A 21062-nucleotide genomic window follows, 5' to 3' on the forward strand; every position below is an offset into this window, starting at 1 on the left:
CCATGCGTCTAACGCTTCTCGCCTCGACACTGGCCCTAGTGGCCCGGCCAGTCGCGGCCAGTCTGGCCTTCTGTGCCACTGAAAACACTGGATCGTCCTTTTCGGCTGGTACGTGGGATTCGAAGCGGTCGGTCTTTGCACTGGTGTTTATTTTTACTAACGAGACTTTAGTAACCGATACCTACCAGTCCAACGGAGCCTGCGAAGATACTTGTGCCGACTATGCCCTTGGAGTCCTGCAGGGAAAGAAGTGCTGGTGCTCAAATGTGGCACCATCGACAGACTCCCGCGAATCGGTCTCGGACTGTGATACAGGATGTCCTGGCTACCCGGCTGACAGCTGTGGAAGTGCAGCAAAGGGTGTATGGGCCTATGTGAAGATCTCAGGCAATTCCATCTCCAGCACAGAGAGCAATTCCGGAACGACGAGCTCATCAACAACCACAACTTCCTCAGTAAGTTTCCCCTGTTTATTTGTTCCCCTGTTTATGTGCACGTGGAGTCGATGAACCTGGCCCTTTCATGGCCAGGTGTATCTCGTATTCTTTTTCATGGATTGTATCTCATCACTGAGATATAGACCACCACCACCTCCGGTTCATCGACCGATACGTCCACCACCTTGGCCTCCTCTACAAATGTATTACCCGAGCGAATACCTCGATTCTTGAAATCTCCCAAACTAACGTCCTACAGGCCAGCACAACCGATCCCTCGACCACCAACAATGTCGTCAAGGAGACCACCAACGCCAGCGGCCAGGTCAGGACCGTCACTGTTGCCGCGGCTGTTTCAACCTCTGGACTCGACACGTCCGATAAGTCTACTGATGGGGGCAGCAGCCTGAGCGGAGGCTCCATCGCTGGAATCGTCATCGGTGTCCTGGGAGGTATTGCTCTTGTCGGCGCCCTGATCTTCATGATCTTCTTCTATCGGAAGCGTGCTCGCTCAGCGAGCCCCATTCCCAGCCAAGACATGGCCGACCGTACCAGCCAGGGCTCCAGCTTTATCCGGGGTGTCTTCCCCCAGGGTCACACCCAAGAGATGTCTGGCTCGTCGTCCCTAGGCCGCAAACACACCTTTACGGATAACCGGATGAAGGCCGACATCTACCCCAACGGTCCCCGAGACAGCAGTGTGTCGCTGCAAGACAACGAGGACTACTCGCGGCCTGTCCTTCGGGTAAGTTTCGACTTTTTCGACGGTACAACGATGCATGCTAACGAACCTTCAGGTCACCAATGCCGATTAAATATGATCTGACCTCATCCACTCTTTCTTCTCACCCATCGCCTCCCGACAAGATCGGCCTCTCCATTAATTGTGCGCAATTACCGCCCAAACAGCTCTGTTATGATACCCAATTGTCGCTTGAATTCTTTCCTTCTATTATCGATGGCGACCGGTGCAAAATCTAATTTCACCGTGAAGAAGAAAAAAAAAACAACTCTTGAAGCCGGGGACCTCGACTCCGCCATCCTCACTTTTCCAACAACCTGCGTGTGGCGTGGCAAGAAAGAGATGGACACCAAAGGACACGATCAGCAAAAAGGCAAAGGGAAAGAAGCCCGAACATGCAAACTGTTGATGGTTTTCGCCGTCGAGACGACTTCACGAGCAATTTAACATACATACCTTGCATACATACCACCAGGGAGACGGTTTCCGGAGAGCAAATTATTTCAAAGTACATACGCCTTTCTCTCCGATTCCGTCCGCCCAATCCCGACTTCGATTTCGACCTCAATCTCTTTTTCTCTTCTTTCTCTTTCATCTCTAATTCCGATCTGTCTCTTTTGTACCATCCAGCCTGCTTTGATCCTAATTTCGTGGTTCTTTCTGTTTGGGGGGTTTATGGCGTCATCGCCCGGCGTTTACCACCTGTTATTTAGAGAGTGATACATCTACGAATACCAATTCTTGAACTTGCAATTGAACTGAATAGCTCCCTGATCGGAGTCGGTCTCGTGTGACTGTCCTGAGTAAGGTAGACCCAGTCGGGGTTTGATTCTGTGCACCGCCACTTGCAACTGTCGCGACACAATCCTGCAACAGTTTCGCTTCGATGCATCATGGTCCAATCTGTGAAACTGTTCGTTTCGGCACCGCTGTTGATACGCGTGCTTTTGTTTTCCTGGCTATGTGGAACATTGTCTGGTTCGTTTCGCAATGGCTACTTGCGTTCTTGCGAGTGAGAAGGACAAGTATAAATTTCTGGGTATTTTGTTTGCTATGTGTTGCTACTCTATCGGTCATTGTTTCTCTGCCTTTTACAAGAGACTTCTTATTAGACGCTTATGCAGCCTGAAATGCTATTTTGATACCAGATCTGAGTGAGTGTTGAACCTGATAATCTTTTTGAGAAACTTGGATATACGAAGACTACAAAGGCACAGCATACTCACCAGTACGGGTGGAAAATGCAAAAACCTTCTAGACGCCTACCTGAATATTAATTGCTAATCTGCTAAAAGAGAACGAAAAGAAAGTTCAAACCCAACTTACGAGGACGCTACCCACGCAAATGGCTACTTAACGAATGACAACCATGGTCGAGTGAACATGCCATCGACTCAAACGACGGTCAGTGTGACAGTCTGGTCTTCCTAAGCAAAACGAATTCTGCATACGCATTGCGGCTACTGCTATTTTTGACCGTCACATCTGGCTTCGTGGAACCACCGAGAAGGACAGCCAAGACCATGACGATTATTCGCATCCGAATAGCCACGTGCAATGGAATATCCCCTTGCCTACTCTGAGCATTCACATCGACACACGGGCGAAGAAAAGTGCTCATTACATCCTCCCCGCCGGCACAGATCGCAAGATGCAGTTCTATCTCACCATCACCGTCATTAAAACCAACCTGACAGTGACAAGTCAGCAAATCCTCCGGCAAAGGAAATTTATGCGAAGCCCTCGGCGCGAGATGAAGTGGCGAGCAGCCAGTGCCATTGACTATATCGGCCTTAGCACCGTGAGAAAGAAGAGAAGACGCGAACTGGGAAGCGTCCATGATAGCTATTTGAAGTGCCGTTCGCCCTATCCTATTCACTCCACTTAGCCTATTAGCAGTGATAAGTGATAAGACCAAGTTAAACATCTCCTGTTCACCACGCTCAACGGCATTAAGCAACACCCGTGCATTCTAAAAGTCCAGGAGCGCTCAAGTCCGCAGTAAGCTCGACGCTCATCGTCATAACTCCCACACTGCAATACCTCACGACCCCGCCAATTATATTGATATCACCTAATCTTCCATCAGCGTGAAGAAGCAGATCAACCATCTTACTTGACCTCCCTAAGCAGCTTGTACCGAGAGATCAAGTTCACAATCCTGTCAGAAAGACAAGCGTTAGCACCGCGCCCAAGGAGTCTCACCAATGCTAATTCTCCGAGAGAACCACAAAACTCAGAATCCAAGTTCCGGCCAGAGTATATGAGCAAGTATTTGCTCCATATTCGACGAGGAGTTGACCATTTTGAGATTGCCAGAATGGGCTGCTTTGCTGAGAGGTTCAGATTGATGGGGCAGATACTCAATTTCTCGGTAGTTCTTGATTGTGACGGCCTGCTCACCGAAACCTGAGATCTGCTTCTTTGCGTACGTATATCGCTGTTCGTACTCGAGGCGTGGGGCCAAAGCACATTGCGCTACGCGTTTCCTTAACTCCGAGATAAGCATGTCGGGGAGGCTATTGCATGTTTCTGCGGGGTATGCAACTGTGGATTCGCCAAGGTGCTCGGCTAAGGGGTGGACCAGCTCGGCTGGTAGGTTGTTGAATGAGACTGACACGTTGAGGAAGAGAAGAAGAATCTGTGTGATTCTGTTTGATTTGTGAATGTGGTTATGGGTGTTAGTTGGAGAGCTCGAGAGTTTATCGAGATGCCAACTGCTTATGAATGAAAATGACTGATGATGAAAATATATCAGGGAGAAAATTCGATACCGTTTAAATAGAGCGAAGAATGATTGTCTTGATTGAGTTTCCAAAGATCACGAAACTGTTTTGCGAAAGCCCGCTGAGGAGTGAAAGAAGCACTTGTCTGGGCTAGAATACTCTGAGCGTACTTACAATGGCCTTTTCCGTGTTTCCAAGAACCTCCCGATATCCATTAAATGAAATCAAAAATGTGGCTTGAAAGAGCAGAGTATGTTCTCTGGATGATGACAGGTTAAAGCCGAGATGAAAGCATAAAACCAAGACATAGACAGGAGCTCCGACTTTTCGACCCTGTTTGGGACGATGTGGACCTTGGTAGTCGAATTAATAGGTCTTGGCCAGATGCGAGTATACTGGCATTGCTCTCAAGTTACACTGGAGATGTATCAGACCCACAGGAAATGAAGGGGTCCAAGCTGATAGTCCCCGCATCTCTTTCCCATCTTTGCCATTATGTCTTTGCCACGATGAGATAATTAGTAAAAGACACATTCTCTATGTCTTGACCATCACGGAAGATACTGCATTTGCCCAGTATTCATAGTCGAGAGTTCTTGAAATTGAGTAGCGTAGCACTCCACGGATAAGACGATGTAGGTGTTGGACTAAGAAGAGGGAATCATGGGGCAAATCACCTACCAAGGTTGTTGACCTGACTCAGTAGTCCCCTATCTCGCATTACCTTTAGCTCTAACCAAGTGAAATCAGTTAGATCTAGAATCGTCTACCCTGAGTCATTCCAATTCGGATTTCGGTGACCCCAGGTCTGGTGTACCTTCCCCAGATGCCCTTTCAACAAGAGGCCCATGCGATGAAAACTGTGACGACTAGTCAGCTTGTGGTTCCCCACCCAAGTCTCATAGTAATGTCTCGGTTCATCTTCGGGTGCACCTATGAAATTCTATTGGCCGAAAAAAAAGCCAAGAGTCCAGAAGAGCAAAAAGGGAGAAAAGTGACAGAGAGTTCCAAGCCGGCACCGGAACGGCCGGCATCTCAAGCGGGCTCAGTTCGCCGATATCACCACTTGAATGTGGCCCTAGCAAGAATGTGAGGGTACTCCTCATTTCCGCGGTGACACAAACAGGAATTGTCGTCCATTGACCCCGGATTTACCACCCCGACATTTACAGTCTTCACCGGGCATCTGGAACTGGCAAGGTGCAAAGACATCTCCGGACCCCAATCCCCATGGGAAAAAGTGACCTGCCACGCGTCCCTCCGCGAAGACTCGGTTCCCCGAGGCTTGGCACCCTATACCGAGACAACGGCAGGTGCCGAAACCCACCAATTTGCGGTCTGCGGCTGACAGATTTGTTACCCAACGGGGCCGGCTAAGACTATATGCCGGGATTGCCCCCGTTTTCCACGAATTTCTCCCCGGAATGCGACGCCTCGTGGCGAGTGGGTTTACGTTCCAGAATCCCCTCGTTTCTATACTGCAAAGTCATCGTACGAGCCTGGAATCGGCTATTCTAGATCAGGAACTGTCTTGATTCAGGAACACCCGAAATGGAGCCCTGGGCCCCGCTGAATTGGCTTTTGGATCTCTTGTCTCCACTGGAAACACGCGATGGACCGTTGTCTGAATCCAGCTGACAGTTGAAAATTTTTCTCTTGTTCCAGAAATACACGGCTCGGTCGTCGTCCACCCGTGCTAGAATCGGCACCTTCGAATGTCAGATGATCAGTCGATGCACCGTTCTAGATAGGAGGATGCGTGAACGCCTAATGATGGTGTCACCTCCCAGGCTACTCTGCACGTACATACAACTGCCACCGGCTAAATATCGGCCATGCAAGTACGGAGTAGTCCTTCACGTAGTCCACACCCTGACCCGTAAGCACTAGAAATGATACCCGGGGAAAAAGATCCCAAGAGATTGGATCAGGACCTCCGAAGAAAATGAATCAAGTAAGTGTTATTAGAGAAACCCACCAATGGTGGCGTTACTTTGGGCCGGAGGCTTGTTCGCTAGGAGGTTCGGCGCCCAGTCGCCCAGTAAACGCCGAGGCTTGACACAAGATTGCTTCTTTCCGATCAAGAAAGCTTGGTGGCGCTCACTAGCCTCCGAAGGTTCTATACGTTTCGTACAGTCCGGAATATGGCATTTCCGACGTCCAACTTCCTCCGAGTCTAGCCAACACCGTCCCTAGCGGTTTCTTAGCGTTGCAGTCTCCTAGAATCCTGTGACCCTGGGTCTACCCACAGGGCAGCGTCAGTATTGTCATTGGTGCCATGGATACCAACACGGCTGGTCTCCATCTGGGGGGAAAGCCTGGCCTTTAGCGCTAACCCCAGGAAGCGAAAAAGCACAAAAGATGGGGATGTGACTATATAATGCCGCTGGTCTGCTCGTCTGAGTTTTTCTGGTCTGTGGATCTGGATATCTTCTCTTTTATTTCCTATTGACTTCCCTCATACATTCGTCAAGATGGGTGCGGTCAGTCAGTCAGTGGTTGCTCGCAACAATGCGGACAAGCCTCACGGTCTTGCGGGTATGCTGAAGAACCCCTATGTCTTTTCGACATGTCTCTTCGCCTCGCTGGGTTGTATCATGTACGGTTATGACCAGGGTGTTATGGGTCCTGTGCTTGTCATGGAGAACTTTAAAAATCACTTCCCTACCTTCCAGGGATCGACCATTCAGGGTTGGTTGGTCGCTGCTTTGGAGCTTGGAGCTTGGGCTGGTGCTTTGATCAACGGTTTCCTCGCTGATCGGATCTCCCGAAAGTACGCCATGATGGTTGCTGTTATCATTTTCACCCTTGGTACTGGCTTGCAGGCGGGTGCTCAGAAGCCCGCATACTTCTTTGCTGGTCGTATCGTTGGTGGTCTTGGTATTGGCATGTTCTCCATGGTCATTCCTCTCTATCAGGCTGAGGTAAGTCACATTTCAAGAAATATTGATAATGAACGCGAACTAATATTCATGTTTATAGATCGCTCCCCCGGAGCTCCGTGGATCCCTTGTCTCCCTCCAGCAATTGTCTATCACTATCGGTACTGCTATCGCTTTCTGGATCGACTACGGCATGCAATATGTCGGTGGCACCACCTGTAACCCCGAGGGCATTTCCAACCCCTACCTCGCCAACGGTGACTACAATGCGGTCCAGAACCACGGACACACTTGCTTGGGACAGAAGACTATCTCGTGGCGCCTTCCCCTTGCCCTGCAGATTATCCCTGCCTGGATTCTGTTCTTCGGCATGTTTTGGTTCCCATTCTCGCCCCGTTGGCTCATGATGAAGCACCGCGAGGAGGAAGCCGCTGCCGCCCTCTCCAAGCTGCGCCGTCTCCCTACTTCCGACGCTCTTCTCCAGGCTGAGCTCCTTGAGATTAAGGCCGCTGTTATGTTCGATGAGGAGACTGAGGCCGAGGCCGTTAGCGCCAATGGAGCTTGGGCTCCCTGGAAGGCCCTATTCGCCCCTAACATGTTCAAGCGTCTGATGCTTGGTTGCTGTATGATGGTCTTCCAGCAGTTCACCGGTATCAACGCCGTTCTGTATTACGCTCCTCAGATTTTCGCCAGTTTCGGTTTCTCGTCTACCACGCAGACCCTCCTAGCCACTGGTGTTACCGGTATTCTGCAGATCATCTTCACTCTGCCCGCTGTCTTGTACCTTGACAAGTTCGGTCGTAAGACCTTCCTCATCGCTGGTGCTATTGGCATGTTCTGTTGCCACATCGTCGTCGCCGCCGTCGAGGGTACCTATGAAGACGCCTGGAACCTGAACAAGGGCCTCGACAAGCCCCAGGGCTGGGTTGCTATTGCCTTCATTTGGCTGTTTGCTATTAACTTCGCTTACTCTTGGGGTCCTGTCACCTGGGTGTTAACTCAGGAGATCTTCCCCAACAGCATGCGCTCCCGCGGTGTCTCCATCGTCGCCTCCACCAACTGGATGTTCAACTTCGTCATTGGTCTTACCACCAAGGATATGCTGGGTTCCATGAAGTACGGTACCTACATCTTCTTTGCCATCTTCTCTGGTCTCGGTGGTCTCTTCATCTGGAAGTTCGCCCCTGAGACCAAGGATAAGACCCTGGAGGAGCTGGATATCTTCTTCGGTGGCTCCGAGGATAGCATTGCCGAGGCCGATCGTATCCGCATGCAGAGAATCTACGAGTCTCTTGGTCTCGCTGGCTTGGAAACCGTTGATGACCTGAAGACTGAGAAGCACAGCATCTCCGAGCAGTACGAGGAGACTGCCAAGGTCGAAGCTTGATCAACAGAAGCTTCGTTTGGGGTTTGGAGTTGGAGGAAAATTACGGTATACGAAGTTAATTAGTTACGTTTTGATGTAATTGAATTGTTGGTAATCCATCAATGTCATAAAAATATATACTAATTAGTATAATTCTTATAATTCTTAGTACTCTGGTTTACTTCCTACCGTAGAGAGTCTGAGAATCTTCAAGTGAATAGTTACTTGTTTTTACTACTGTTTTTAGAGGCCTGAAATATCAAGGCTCCGGGCATCTATGGCCTGAGTCTTCTGCTGATTTGTAGTTAGGTACCCCCTTCCAAGCTCTTTCCCAAGGTTATTATCAAGGCTACGAATAGATCGTGGCTTCTCGTTTCCCTTGACCATTCTTTTCTCTCCCGACTCTGGAGATTCCATATTTGAACCCTCCGCGTCTTGCCATTCCGTGTCCTACTCTTCATGATGATGATGACGAGTTTCGCTAAACCTTTCCAAGGCGCAAGCCACACCCGATCCCCCGCAGCTGGTCGAGATTCTCAGTTCGGTCTCATCTTAATTGCAGGATTCTGATGCAAGAAGTGGACTACATATTGGTGTAAAGCCGATTATGCCTTATTTTGGAATCCAGCGCCGACCCCGATATGCCAAGACTCAACCTTGGAAGTGATGCAGGAACGGTGTTTATCGGAGCAATTCATTTCCCAGCCCTTGACGAGATGAACGCCTTCACGTTGTGGCTTGTGCTCAGGCCCTTTCATGCAAGTGATATCGCGACCAGGAAGCCTCGGTCAATCTTCGATATTCAACGGCGTTGAAATCTTATTTAATTGTCTTGAATATATATTTGTAACACTTTGACAAGCGTAGACCTTGTTGATCCCAAATGATACTGATGTTTTGCCCGAGGATATTCCTTGGGGTTCCAATACTCCGCCGAACAGCTCCCGTTCCTTCATTCACTAGTTTGGACATGCAGTGAGCTTATACCGAAGAATAAGGGTCATTAGTAGGGTTGGAGCTGTAAGCGACAAAGACATCGGAATTTCCTAGAGGCTCGTCGCTCGCTTTTCACATTCAAAGTCCCATGAGAGAATACTGGTCAGAACCAAGCATTCAATGATAGGCTCCGTTTTAAGTGAAATCTCAGCTCTGTATACCGTCCATAATCTGCCATCCATAGTGCTTGAAGCCTCAACATGTTAAACGGTCTGAGACAACGTGGTCTGTCTCCTGGACAAATGAGTCATCGTGAGATGCCAAGGAGATTTTGGCGGAACTAAATTACTCTAAACATACTTGGCTTACTAGTTAAGCAACCATTAGCGATTTCAATTAGAGTGGTTCTGCCCAAGAGCGGCTGGAGACGGATACATGAGGGGACAAGTATGCCGACATCGGGTGAGAGGAGCGTCAGTTGAACAATTAAGATGCTTATCAACGTCTCTTTGGATGCTCACTTTTCTTCGATCAGCTGAAACCCCCAAAGAACACATTTCCATGATGGCACCCACATTAAATATTGAGCAACTGAATAGCAATCCTTCTCCTCAACGGATCATCATTGTTGGGGGAGGTATCGTTGGCGCAGCGCTCGCGTTCCACCTGTCCAAGGCTAAAAGTGATTATCACATTATACTCGTCGACAAAAGCCTGGAAAATTTATTGGGCTCCACCGGCCATGCTCCAGGATTCGTTGGCCAACTTAATGAGTCGCCTGTCTTGACTCGGTTGGCCAAAGACACCGTCCAGGACTACCTCTCAATTCCGGGTGGCTTCGAAACAGTTGGCGGCTTGGAACTTTCCTCTACGCCATCTGGGTTGGAGAATTTACAGCGCCGACAGGAAACAGCACGGGGGTTTAGTCTACCTGCCGAGCTTCTCACTCCAGAGGCGGCGGCGTCTCTTGCCCCAGACTTTATCGACGCCAAATCGGTTAGGTACTGTGTGCATTTCCCAACCGATGGAACCGCAAATGCAGGCATCATTACTTCTTACTATGTCGATCAAGCTCGCACCCGAGGGGTGGATTTCCTGGAAGAAACCGTAACAGGCTTCGCGACCAACAGAGACGATGGAATTTCGAATATAGCGACTATCAAGACCACTAGAGGAGATATCAACACGGAAGGCAGTACTGTGATTCTTGCCACTGGGATCTGGACATCTTCATTAATTGGCAACGACAACTCCCTTGTTACGCAATTTCCGATTCCCATTGTCCCTGTCGCACACCCTTACACATTTACTTCGCCTCGACCTAGACGTGTGGGTACCTCTTACCCATTCGTTCGCTGGCTAGACCATCACGTCTATGCAAGAGATCATGGAGATCGGGATGGCCTAGGCACTTACGATCATCCCCCAATGCAGCTTGATCCCACCGGAAGCGCAATTGGAGCCTGGCCGTCAAGCTTTAATCAAGTGCTGTCAGACGCCTCTTCGAACTTGAGGAACGGAACCGAGTTCCAGGTCCAGGGACAGAGTACCCACCTAGGAGAGCCTTGGGTAGCGGACAAGCCATTCAATGGAATCTTTTCCGTCACGCCTGACAACTTACCCTTTGCTGGTCGGGTGCCTGATGTTGCAAATCTATGGCTTGCCGCTGCCATTTGGGTAACAACTGCTGCTGGTACTGCTAAGCTACTGGCAAGAGAGATTCTTGGCGATAGTGAGCATTCGACAACTCCCGAAGACAAGGCTCTCCTGGACGCCCTGAATCCCGCACGCTTCCAAGGCATTGACGCGGATCTGCTTGTCCGACAATCATTGTCGAAATATAACGATATCTATAACCGAGAGACCTAGACTGATCTGAATGAACCATACAATCTTGTAGGTTGGGCTATGTTCTACAAGGCTTTTGTTTCTCTGAGTGGGAGGGAATTCATGAGAGGTGGAGCGTCCAGGATGACGTCGAGCTAAGAAGTGATCAGTCACCAATTGAGACACCACTTTGATGATCCAATGTAAAATTCTGCTCAATATAAGCGATGAGGATGAAGGCAATCAGTCTGAATCGAAGTCACCTGCACTGCCAAGAGTCTGGACATTTTTACCCTTTTGGGTATAGCGGAGCCCTTGTTCCCTTTCAGTACACGCAGTCCTGCCTTATCTTTTGCTCTTCCCTAACGACATGAGCTGATTTTAATTCCAGTTGTTTTTCAATGTATCTTCTACTGATCCTTTTCGCTTGTCGATAAACTTCTAAATGTGTCCCCTATTCTCCTAAATTCGGCGTATACCTTTCACCCGAGAAGCTCTAGCGACACTGACAGGAACAATCATGCAAAGTAGATCTTGATAATAGGATAACGAGATAAGCCCAGGCCATTCATGTACCAGTAGAAGCCAACGTCGTCATAGGAGAACGGCGCCTGCATTCCCTCTCCAAACACGGCAAAAGCAATCGAGTGTAGGCCAACCAAAGAAGCCATCCGATGCGTCTATCTGGTCCTCATTCTTGGATGCGAGCTTCCCCGCTTCGAAGATCCGGGTCTGAGTGCAACACATTAAGTCCCGTTAGTTCATCCTAGTCAAAAGCAGAAAGTATTTATTGACCTGGGTTCCTTTCGTCTGTATCGCGATATTTACTTGGATAATTCAGCCCCCGCCCATACCCAGTGCGCCTTCCATACATCGAGCATATCCATTTTGGGGTTCATTTTATACCAGCCCATTCCAACCCACTACCCTGCCCTAATGCGCATGGACTGAATACCCATGGAGTCCCCAATGAGCACCGAGAGCGCCTGGCGAATAGGCCTGTTCCTCATAGCAGCCACCGCCGTCTACACATTCCTATGCAGAGTGACCGGCAAATCCCTCTTCAACAGAATATCCTCACGCGGCCGCAAAGACTCAACAGCAAAAACCCCGCCGCGATCATTCTCACCAGACACAAAAGAACCCAAAAGCGCTACCTCGCCTCCAACTTATAACCATGTCCTTCCACCGTTGCGTAGGGAATCGCTGCTCCAGTTGAAAGGAGCTGCTATACCCTGGTGCGAGGTGGATGAGGTCGACATGCAGAAGAACATGTTGCCGATGACTGCAAACTATAGAACCAGCTCTGGAAAGCTGTACACCCCGACTGGATTCTCGGTAGATGATATCAGAAGCCTTGGAGACTTCCCGAACTATGCAGCACTCAGTGGAGTGCCCCTGCCGAGTGCGTATCCTGAGCATGATATCAACAAGGCTATGCCTCGTCCCTATCGACCTTTCCGATGGGCGTATCATCAGACCATGTGTATGTATAACCCCGATTTGCTGGAAATGTAGACTAACCAGCTGAATATAGCATTGACCCGAATGGAAACGGATTGGTGGATCGAGCTCGAAAGTACATACAAGAGTCGCATTGCTCAGAGGAAAGAGCTATACACCAAATATGGCAAAGCCGTCCTCGACGCAATGCCCGGGTCCGAGCTGGCATGCAAGGAGCTTATGGAGATGGTCTTGCAGTATATCTGCACTCGATATCCACAGCATTTCACCTTGGTGGATAAGCGCATTTTGAGGAACCATATCCTCGGCACGGAGCTTGATGTTAAAGCCAAGCCTCCGTTAGAGATTCTCCTTGAGAACGTCCCTGAGGATTTTGCGATTATGCTGCGGGATGACGAGACAGGGTTCTATTTCCTTCGCGCGGCGGTGATCTGCTCTGCTCTCGGGTGGAATGTTGCTTCCAAGATTGGCAAACGACTGGATCAGATTCATGATCCGATTCCGGATTACAAGGAGAAGATGCAGTTCTCGATGGATCGGTATGTGTCGTCATCTCTTGAAACGAAGCTTCAACTAACCAAGCTTGAAGATTCTTCACGAAGATGCCGACTGAAAAGCCTATTCAGCGTGGATCTTGGGGTCTTGAGGTAGGCGAGCTGCTATACATGCCTCCAGGCGACCCCCATGCATCACAACGACTTTGTCAAGATCATAATCTCGGTATTGAGGATTGCTCATTGCGCGTAGACTGGCAGACTCTTCGTCGCCTACCCCTTTCAGCATCTATCATCTTCAACTTCAAGGCGATTTTCACACCAGTCACTGAATTTCGTGACGAGCCTGGTGTTCCTGCACTGCTTACGAAGCTCTTGAAAGAAGGCAAGCGGAGTTTAATGCAGTACAAGGGGACATGGCATGTTGAGCATGTTGTCCTTCCCAAGATGGAGGAGTGGGCGAAAGAACAAGAGGAGAACAATGTGGTTCCGAATGATTGGGAAGTAGCTACTCTGGACGAAAGTCCGTGGTTTAGAGGCTGGGAAGAGAAGTGGCATCGCCGACAGGGGTTCTAGAACATTTTTTTTTGTATATTGAAATGGCTGGATGTTTCATTAATATTTTGCGATTGTCATTGTCGGAGTTGGGCGGACTTTGGGTATATGAATTCATGACACATATGATTGTAAGACTTTGCGGTGGAGATGCTACGGTGCATGTTTGTAATTGGCACACAGAGAGGCCCATATGACAACTGTCGAGGGCTATTCATCCACGGCGGGAGGACTGGTGGGTTGAAACCAGATGCCCGTACATATCTCAATACTGGACAAAACCGTCGTGGGTTAAGTGGCGCCCCAGGTTTAGGCATTGTCTTCCGAGAGTGGGCCTTGAGCCCACGTACTCAGTATGCGATACACTTCGCTGCTTCGCAGAAAGTTTGGGGTGACTGATTAGGCCATGTGGAGAATAATCATTCAAGCGTGGTGAGGCGAAGCCGGAGAGGGTAACTGCAGCTCGAGTCCTTCAATCATCGTCTTCATCTCTTCTAGGAGATCGCGATCGTGACTGTGACCGCGACCGCGACCGCGACCGCGCACTGCCCTCAAGATCTACCTCGCCCTGCTCTTTATCGCTATCCTGATCGAGTTCTTCCAGCTCATCTGCTAGAGGACTGACACGCTCGTCCAGCATATCGAGATCCTCTAGCTGTGTCCGCGATGGCAGCTTCCACAGACTAGTACCGCAAACACGATCTTTCGTAAGAAGGTCGTCGATAAACTGATCCATGTAGGTGAGGGTGAACGTATCTCGAACTCGACGCTTAATTTTGCGATAGTCGAGTAGCAGAGGTTCGAGAGTCTTGTAGACATCCACCGCATCAAAGGTCAAGCGAACATAGAACGCAGCCAGCGCGCGCAAGTACTTGAAGTCTCCAGCCGTCTTCACCACGCCATTCTCGCCAAATTCTTCGTTCTCTTCGCTGCTGCCGGGGTCGCTGAAGTTCAGATATTCGAGGATGACGTCGCGGTTGGGGCCAAGCTGCAGAAGCTTAAAGGCAAGGCAAAGGAAGGGTGTCGGCTTTTCAGAGACTCCATAAGTACCACCGATAGAGCTTAATTCGACTGCGCGATCGCAGAGAGTGGCAGCGTTCAAACCGAAGCACTGCTCTTTCCAGTAGTAGGAATCGGTGATGCGGTCGCGCACGGCCTTCTCGAACAGAGTGACCGGGTTCACACCACGGACGAGAGGACCAGAGTAGCCCCGATTGTCCAAGAAGGAGCTGGCATCAGCGCGATGAGTAGCCATGGCTGGATTGAAGGAGATGAACAAGCGGAGCGGAAAGAGAAAAGCTGGCGCCAAGACCCAAGCTCTCCCTTATCGATAATCGCGCGGCCAACCTGACCCCGTAAACAAGAACTGATGTCACACATCTGAGACAAGATACTTGAAGATTCACAGTCCAAGCATTCCATTCCTTGTCCATATGTCGTCCAGCCATGGTGCTTCTCACTTCCTCCACGGTCTCCGCCATCATTTCAATGGCGGTGATCGCGTTATTCACCATACTATTATTCTTCTCCGGCTACGTTTTACAACAACAATCAGTGCGAAATATCCAAAACGCGATACGACCTCGATCGGACCCCGCTTCCTTAAAAGATCATGGAGCCGCATTCCCGAAATCACAGAAACGTGGCCTAGCGGGACCAGATCTAGGGCTAGGAGATGATCAGGGGATCCTCCAAGGAAGTCAAAATAGTCGCGCAAAGGGAAATTACGCGTATCTGCAATTGCTATCCAGCCCAGACCCATCCGACATCTGCTCCGCTATTCTCTTCTTCAAACAATTGGCGACAAATGGGACCGCTGTTCAAGACCGCCTCTTTATGTACCCAGAACAGTGGGACCGCATGTCCGCTAAGAAACTCGGAAAGCCGGCATCAGTTGCACTATCCATCTTACACGCAGCGAGCATCAAGTACGGTATCTGGCTGCTCCCTATCGATATGACAGCTGCCACGTCACAGGGCTATGAGACGACGGATACCAAGTTATTACGTTTAGGGCAGATCCAGTTCATGCAGTACGATAGTGTGCTGTATGTACAGTCACCAGGCATAGTCCTCGACACGGAGCGACTTGATGACGTCCTGCTCTCACGACCGCTTCCAGGAAGGCACGACAAGAAAAGGCTTGAGTCATTCAATAACGAAGCGTGGATTCCAATGGCCCTTCGTGCAGAGCGCGATGATCGTCTGCCCCCGGTCTACTTGATCACGGTCAACAATGTTGGCGGTGGGCATGTCCAAGCCCGTACACACATACCCAACGTTGCTCTTCCGGGGTTTGGCAGCCTTATCACTCCACCGTGGGGGTACAAGCCTGGAGATACCGGCGATGAGACCATTCAACAGCCCGCTTATGTTTATTTTGAGAATGACCGCGACGGTCAAGTCAAGTGGGCTGGAAACCCACTCTTCGGAACCTGGCGAGCCCAGCAGTCCGAAGTATGTGAAGGACTTGATCTTGATGATGACATCTACCACGAGCAATGATTTGAACATTTTGATTATCTAGCATACCCCTAGGACTGTACATTTTTGGATATGGATCGGATATGGCGTTATATTTGTGATTTGATTCCTGAGAAGTACATGCAATACACGGTTTACGATCTCACATTGATAAACAAAATATTCATATGTTGTCGTTCGCTAATGAGGTCGATATGACCAATCAGCGTTATAGGTTCGTACATTACTCCCCCATGCCCAGTCATACAAGTCGTGGATGGTATCAAGGTCATACAGTGGCTCGACGCAGCACGGGGATTATTGGGGAACACCGATTTCGTAGCCGAGGAGCACCTCCGTGGTGTTGCCTTCCCAGCCACGGTTGCCACTGGTGGAGATCATGAACCGGCAAGCATTATCGACGAACAGCTGGGAGATTGTGCCAGTACGATGGCCTGGAATGATGAGGAACGGGGTGGTTGAATGGCGAGAGCTCTGTTCATGTTGCAGGTCGTAGAGACGGAGAATATCATGAGACGCGCTGCGAGAGTTAGAGAATGTTCTTTTTTCTGACAATGAAAAATGGCATACCAGACAAGATGGCGTCCGTTAGGCATCGCTTTGAGAGCTGTCACTGGTCCACTCCCCTGAGGGAACTTGAATGTCCGCTCAGGATCTCGGAGTCCCTTGTGTAGGCTAAATTCTTCGACGGTGCCGTTGCGTCGTCCGGCGTAAATATAATTCCCATCCGGAGACCAACATGCATTCATACACCAGTAAGGGACACCATTACGAGGGGTGATTCGAGCGACCGGGTTGGGCTGCCGCCTGTCCCATATCCGAATAGTTCCATCGATAGACGCGGCAAGGAACGTGGTGTCCGCTCCTGAGCCTTCTTGTTGCATGCCTTGGGAAAGATCTGGACCTTGCGAATATGACTCAAGGTCCTCTGCCTTAGGAAGACCGTTGGCAGCCGGTTGTGCAGGCTCGGTCGATATATGAGTGTTTGGCTGATCGTGGTTTGCGTTCGTGTCTTCTGCACTAGCATTGGCATCAGTTGGTTGTGTGCTTGGTTGGGGCGCCGCCTCTAGTTGTGGCATCTCAGTGTCGTCCTCCCCAGGGGCGTCTTGATCTGCGAGAACACCATTTGCCATCGCGCGGCCAAATTCATCATCGTCATCAACCCCGAACACCCCTGCCGATGGCTCTCCTCCATCCGCAGCTCCACCATCGGCATCGCCAAATAATGAATCCGCGCCACCGAATAGTGAATCTGCCGGTGAGCCCGCCTGCGGGTTCTCGGCAACACCTGTATCTGCAGCATCCTGGGTTGTATCCATGAAGCTGGATTTGTCCGCCCCAGTAGCTTCGTAGTTTGATGAATATGTACCATTTGAAAGCATTGGATTAATGGTGTCTTGCGGAACAGGTAAGCTAGATTCTGGCCGGATCTGCACCATCGAGATTTGACTGGCACCTCCACCGAATGATCGTCGCGACTGCCCGGTGTTCAAGTCCCAGTCTATGACTCTTTTATCCCAGCTTCCTGAAAGCAGCGACTGCTCATCAGAAGTCAAATTTAATGATGATACCGCAGAGGTGTGCTGTCGTAATTGCACAACCTCCTTGCCTTCATCATGGCGCAGCGTCTGTAGTCGAATAGCACCAGATTCCAGCCCTGACAGGAGCCACAATCCCTCACTTTGGCACGCTAGAGAGTAAACCGGCGACAAGCTGTTCGCTTCCATATTCTCCCAATATGTCATGAGCACGCCAGCTTTGACAACACTATCGACAAAGGGGTGCCTTTGCGCCACGGTCAACATGAGCTTGCTGTTGATCGAATCCGCCCAATTAAATTTCCGCACGAATCCGTCAGAGCCTCCACTAAAGACCCAGCGCATGTCTGCCGTGGCGGCGATCGCGTTGATGGATGTGCTATGCGGAGCGGCGGTGGTAGGCACGATGTCATAGGTCTTCGCAGTCAAGCATTCGGGGCGTACGCTGGGGTGGTAGATAGAAAAAGACTCCGACATGGATGTATCGGCATTGCCTGGGGTGTTTCCATCGTGATTCTGCTGCGAGACCATACCACCACCCTCCGACGCCTGACTTGCATTGGACGGGCTCCCAGGGTCATCGTCGGCGTCGGCGTCAGCATCGGGTTCAATGTCACCGTCGCCATCATCGGCATCGCGCATTGTATCGTCAATCTCATTCTCGTTGTCTGAGCTTCCGTCCTGGGAACCTAATGGGGAGAAAGTATTAATCATTGGCCATTTATTGAAAGTCTGTTGCGGGTCGAAGGAACAATCTCACCCGCCAGGTCGCGGTCCTCATCCTCCTCAAGTGATGCCATGATTATTCCAGGTAGAACTCGGCTCCGGTCCCAGTTTCGCGAAAGTCTTGATCGATGTAGCGAGGCAATTGGGTGAAAGCGGGCTGTTGGGAGAGCTTGGCTTGCAAGCGGAGCTTTGGTCAGATCCCGGCGTGGGGCTCAGGCTCGGTATGTAGCTTGCGAAAGGCCTCAGCTCAGAATAGGGTCTGTAGATGTTCCAATGTCCGAGTCAGTGACCCAAGAGTTGAATAGCTCCGATCGTGGAGAGCGAAAGCGGGCAAATGCGCAAGGCGGTCGCGATCTCCGCCAGGGTCACGTTTCGGGCCAATCATATTGCCGGTTTGTAGATACGGCGTTGATGCCCTTCGGACACACTTGTTTTCATGCTATTGAGAGTTGAACACTCGTTGAATGCATTTTAAAATACATGGAATACCTTTAGTGGGTTTGGTAAGCCTCCTATGGCTTACGGGCCATGTGTGGCCAAAATGTGGTTATATTCGAATACTTCACCTGGCCCAAATCTCAAGGTAAGCCTTTCAGGGTTGAATATACCACTGGAGTTGTTAAATCTGCAAGAAATGAGATCGACATAAAATACGAGCGACTCATTCAGCTCGAAGGGGAGAAAGAACCGGAAGCCCATGATGGGGTCTTCAAGGCACCTCATCGAACTCGACCTAAGCTATCGTGGCATCCAGACTGGTTTCAACACCATTGATGAAGGAGTGCTGGAACCATTCTATCTCGTTAATTATTTCTCTGTGTAGAACTATCCATTGGTTCCTAGAATGAGAAAGATCAGATCCAGGTTCTTCAACCACAACTGGCCCAACACTGGTGACAGCCTATCCTCAAAACATATGAGGCGACGGCAGCAAGCGTCAGCAATCTGTACGATTATCTCCTAATGAAAGGAGGCAACACAGGTAGAGTCACTCTCTTGATGTTTCACAACGGTCAGCGCAAGTTACCCTTAAAAAGTATGAAATCAAATCTGTATCTCCATAATCACCATCCAAACATGAACTGTCGCGTGCCAAACACGGGGCTCTTCATCCTTGGTAGCGCAAAGTGCCTCGTCAATGGCGGAAGACTCTGTACTAAATTGTCCTCTTCATATCTGCCGAAAATTGCGTGGCCCCAACCCTGCCCTTGATGTGCCAGAATCACATCATACAGACATTGAAAATGGGTGAATTGACTTTCATTATACATGCTAAGAAGTATGCTAATCATAAATTTGCCAGGTCTACATGGCTGAGTCAGTGACAACGGAGGTTACGCAGGGCCCTGGGGCGAGAAATTGAATTGCAGCCATTCATGCGCCTTGAAGTGCTCCATATCGGCTATATCCCACGGACCTGTTCCCCTTTGACGGCTCGAAGCTAACAAAAAGCTTGGATTTGATCATTTATGGATCATCTGTATGATCGTGCCCCCACATTCATTGAAATGAGACCACAATTGCAGTATCCCCCACTCTCACAGCTGCGATTGCAATCCACCAGATGCAGAGTATACAGACTATGCAGAATTCGCAGACTATCAAGAGTATGCTCTCAAGAATATGCAGAGCAGACGCTCATCGAAGCCGTTGAAGCCTATGGTGAACTTCATATTCTCAACGCTCGCATAAAAAAGACCATCGTGCTTCACCAGAGGTCTTCTGGCGGCTCAAACAGACGATCTTGTGGGCACGTGGGTCGCACGAGGCGCACCCGTTTTACTGGCCTACCCATGAAAGACAAGAAAGAGCCCAGGGAATCAGAGAATAGCCTAATTATTTGCGGGCTGGGGTGCTCAGGTTGATGCTGTTTTCTGGGAACTTCGAGAACTGGCTGTGGCGGATGCTGCTGCTGCACCGCCACGTAGTGTGGTTCGTCGGGGGTAATCACTCCAATGGTTTGTTGGTTAGAAACAATAGGGGCATGGCTCTGGAACTAACCAGAGTACTTAAGTGGGTTGTTGACGGATATCAATCCGAGTGGTACACCTAAGACAAATTCCAAGTCTCCGGTTGTTCTTGAAAGTCAAAGTTTGCTCGATTTTAGTGATTAGATGGAGGATAGGTGCTTTTGGGAGTTGGAAATTAATTATGTTGTAAGAGGCGGAGCCCGTGGACTTGTTTTAGAGCATGGATTGATTTGTTAAACGAGTTTACCATATAGACATCGCTCAAGCACACGCAACTAGGTAGTAACGATGTAGACACAGGAGTAAGGTCCACCTGGGCACGTCTGTCGTCTCCCCAGGGATATCAACGTGGCCATCGGTGGAATCACCGGTAATATCTAGGCCACCAAGGCTAGAAAGCTAGCCATGCCTATTATGTATGCTAGAAAAATTAACGTGAGTCGCGTGTGCCCGAGAAACGAGTAAGCTTCTACGGGTGGGCGGGCCGGAACCTTCTCAAGTATTGGAAGCGTTCTCCACTCTATCCTCCGATTACAGTATTAGATCAGAGTAGTAAACAACCTCCAAAAATTACGAGGTTTCCCAGATAATTCTCGTTACATAGCTTTATATGGCTGAGATTGTGCGGAAAAACTTGAGATTGATACCGTGCAATTCACGGGCGGGTCTCTACTCTATGAGTTCAGTCTTGCTGCTGATACGTTGGGCCGCAGTGAAGACAGGCTAATTCATTTGAGCGGAACCCTTGAGGCTGTTCGGTCAATATATACAAATATTCACTTACACGCAGCCGACAGGAACCCGCTCGTACCTTCGTGAGCCGCCTAGGGGGTGTGGGGATGACTAACTTACCCTGTGCCCTGGGAGCCCATGGTTCGTTACCTAGATTACCTTCTAGTAAATCTTCTGAGTGAG

At 49.8% G+C, this 21062-nt stretch overlaps 9 protein-coding genes across 9 annotated transcripts; 6 read left to right on the forward strand and 3 right to left on the reverse strand.

Moving 5' to 3' along the window:
- Window positions 1-2: 2 nt before the first annotated feature.
- N7443_003791 (60S ribosomal protein L8) lies at window positions 3-1252 on the forward strand (the record flags this gene model as incomplete). Its single annotated transcript, XM_056883847.1, has 5 exons — window positions 3-108; window positions 172-455; window positions 581-640; window positions 697-1182; window positions 1235-1252. The coding sequence occupies 5 exons, from the start codon at window positions 3-5 to the stop codon at window positions 1250-1252; spliced, it is 954 nt and encodes a 317-aa protein (XP_056742125.1).
- Window positions 1253-2562: 1310 nt separating this feature from the next.
- N7443_003792 (Ada DNA repair metal-binding) lies at window positions 2563-3067 on the forward strand (the record flags this gene model as incomplete). Its single annotated transcript, XM_056883848.1, is given in 2 exon segments — window positions 2563-2583; window positions 2597-3067. 2 exon segments carry the CDS (start codon window positions 2563-2565, stop codon window positions 3065-3067), a joined length of 492 nt encoding a protein of 163 aa, XP_056742126.1.
- A 348-nt stretch (window positions 3068-3415) lies between these two features.
- On the reverse strand, window positions 3416-3688 carry N7443_003793 (uncharacterized protein; the record flags this gene model as incomplete). The annotated part of the gene is made up of 1 exon (XM_056883849.1): window positions 3416-3688. One exon carries the CDS (start codon window positions 3686-3688, stop codon window positions 3416-3418), a length of 273 nt encoding a protein of 90 aa, XP_056742127.1.
- A 2691-nt stretch (window positions 3689-6379) lies between these two features.
- Window positions 6380-8174, forward strand: N7443_003794 (sugar porter family MFS transporter; the record flags this gene model as incomplete). The annotated part of the gene is made up of 2 exons (XM_056883850.1): window positions 6380-6829; window positions 6888-8174. The coding sequence occupies 2 exons, from the start codon at window positions 6380-6382 to the stop codon at window positions 8172-8174; spliced, it is 1737 nt and encodes a 578-aa protein (XP_056742128.1).
- A 1479-nt stretch (window positions 8175-9653) lies between these two features.
- Window positions 9654-10958, forward strand: N7443_003795 (NAD(P)/FAD-dependent oxidoreductase; the record flags this gene model as incomplete). Its single annotated transcript, XM_056883851.1, has 1 exon — window positions 9654-10958. One exon carries the CDS (start codon window positions 9654-9656, stop codon window positions 10956-10958), a length of 1305 nt encoding a protein of 434 aa, XP_056742129.1.
- Window positions 10959-11885: 927 nt separating this feature from the next.
- Window positions 11886-13450, forward strand: N7443_003796 (heme-dependent oxidative N-demethylase family protein; the record flags this gene model as incomplete). Its single annotated transcript, XM_056883852.1, has 3 exons — window positions 11886-12402; window positions 12454-12919; window positions 12970-13450. 3 exons carry the CDS (start codon window positions 11886-11888, stop codon window positions 13448-13450), a joined length of 1464 nt encoding a protein of 487 aa, XP_056742130.1.
- A 451-nt stretch (window positions 13451-13901) lies between these two features.
- On the reverse strand, window positions 13902-14684 carry N7443_003797 (PRP38 family protein; the record flags this gene model as incomplete). The annotated part of the gene is made up of 1 exon (XM_056883853.1): window positions 13902-14684. One exon carries the CDS (start codon window positions 14682-14684, stop codon window positions 13902-13904), a length of 783 nt encoding a protein of 260 aa, XP_056742131.1.
- Window positions 14685-14875: 191 nt separating this feature from the next.
- N7443_003798 (uncharacterized protein) lies at window positions 14876-15934 on the forward strand (the record flags this gene model as incomplete). The annotated part of the gene is made up of 1 exon (XM_056883854.1): window positions 14876-15934. One exon carries the CDS (start codon window positions 14876-14878, stop codon window positions 15932-15934), a length of 1059 nt encoding a protein of 352 aa, XP_056742132.1.
- A 276-nt stretch (window positions 15935-16210) lies between these two features.
- On the reverse strand, window positions 16211-18251 carry N7443_003799 (WD40 repeat domain-containing protein; the record flags this gene model as incomplete). The annotated part of the gene is made up of 3 exons (XM_056883855.1): window positions 16211-16433; window positions 16484-18140; window positions 18212-18251. 3 exons carry the CDS (start codon window positions 18249-18251, stop codon window positions 16211-16213), a joined length of 1920 nt encoding a protein of 639 aa, XP_056742133.1.
- Window positions 18252-21062: the final 2811 nt, after the last annotated feature.

The sequence above is a fragment of the Penicillium atrosanguineum genome (genome assembly GCF_028827265.1).
Source record: "Penicillium atrosanguineum strain IBT 20685 chromosome Unknown utg000003l_segment0_segment0, whole genome shotgun sequence".
Lineage (NCBI taxonomy): Eukaryota > Fungi > Ascomycota > Eurotiomycetes > Eurotiales > Aspergillaceae > Penicillium > Penicillium atrosanguineum.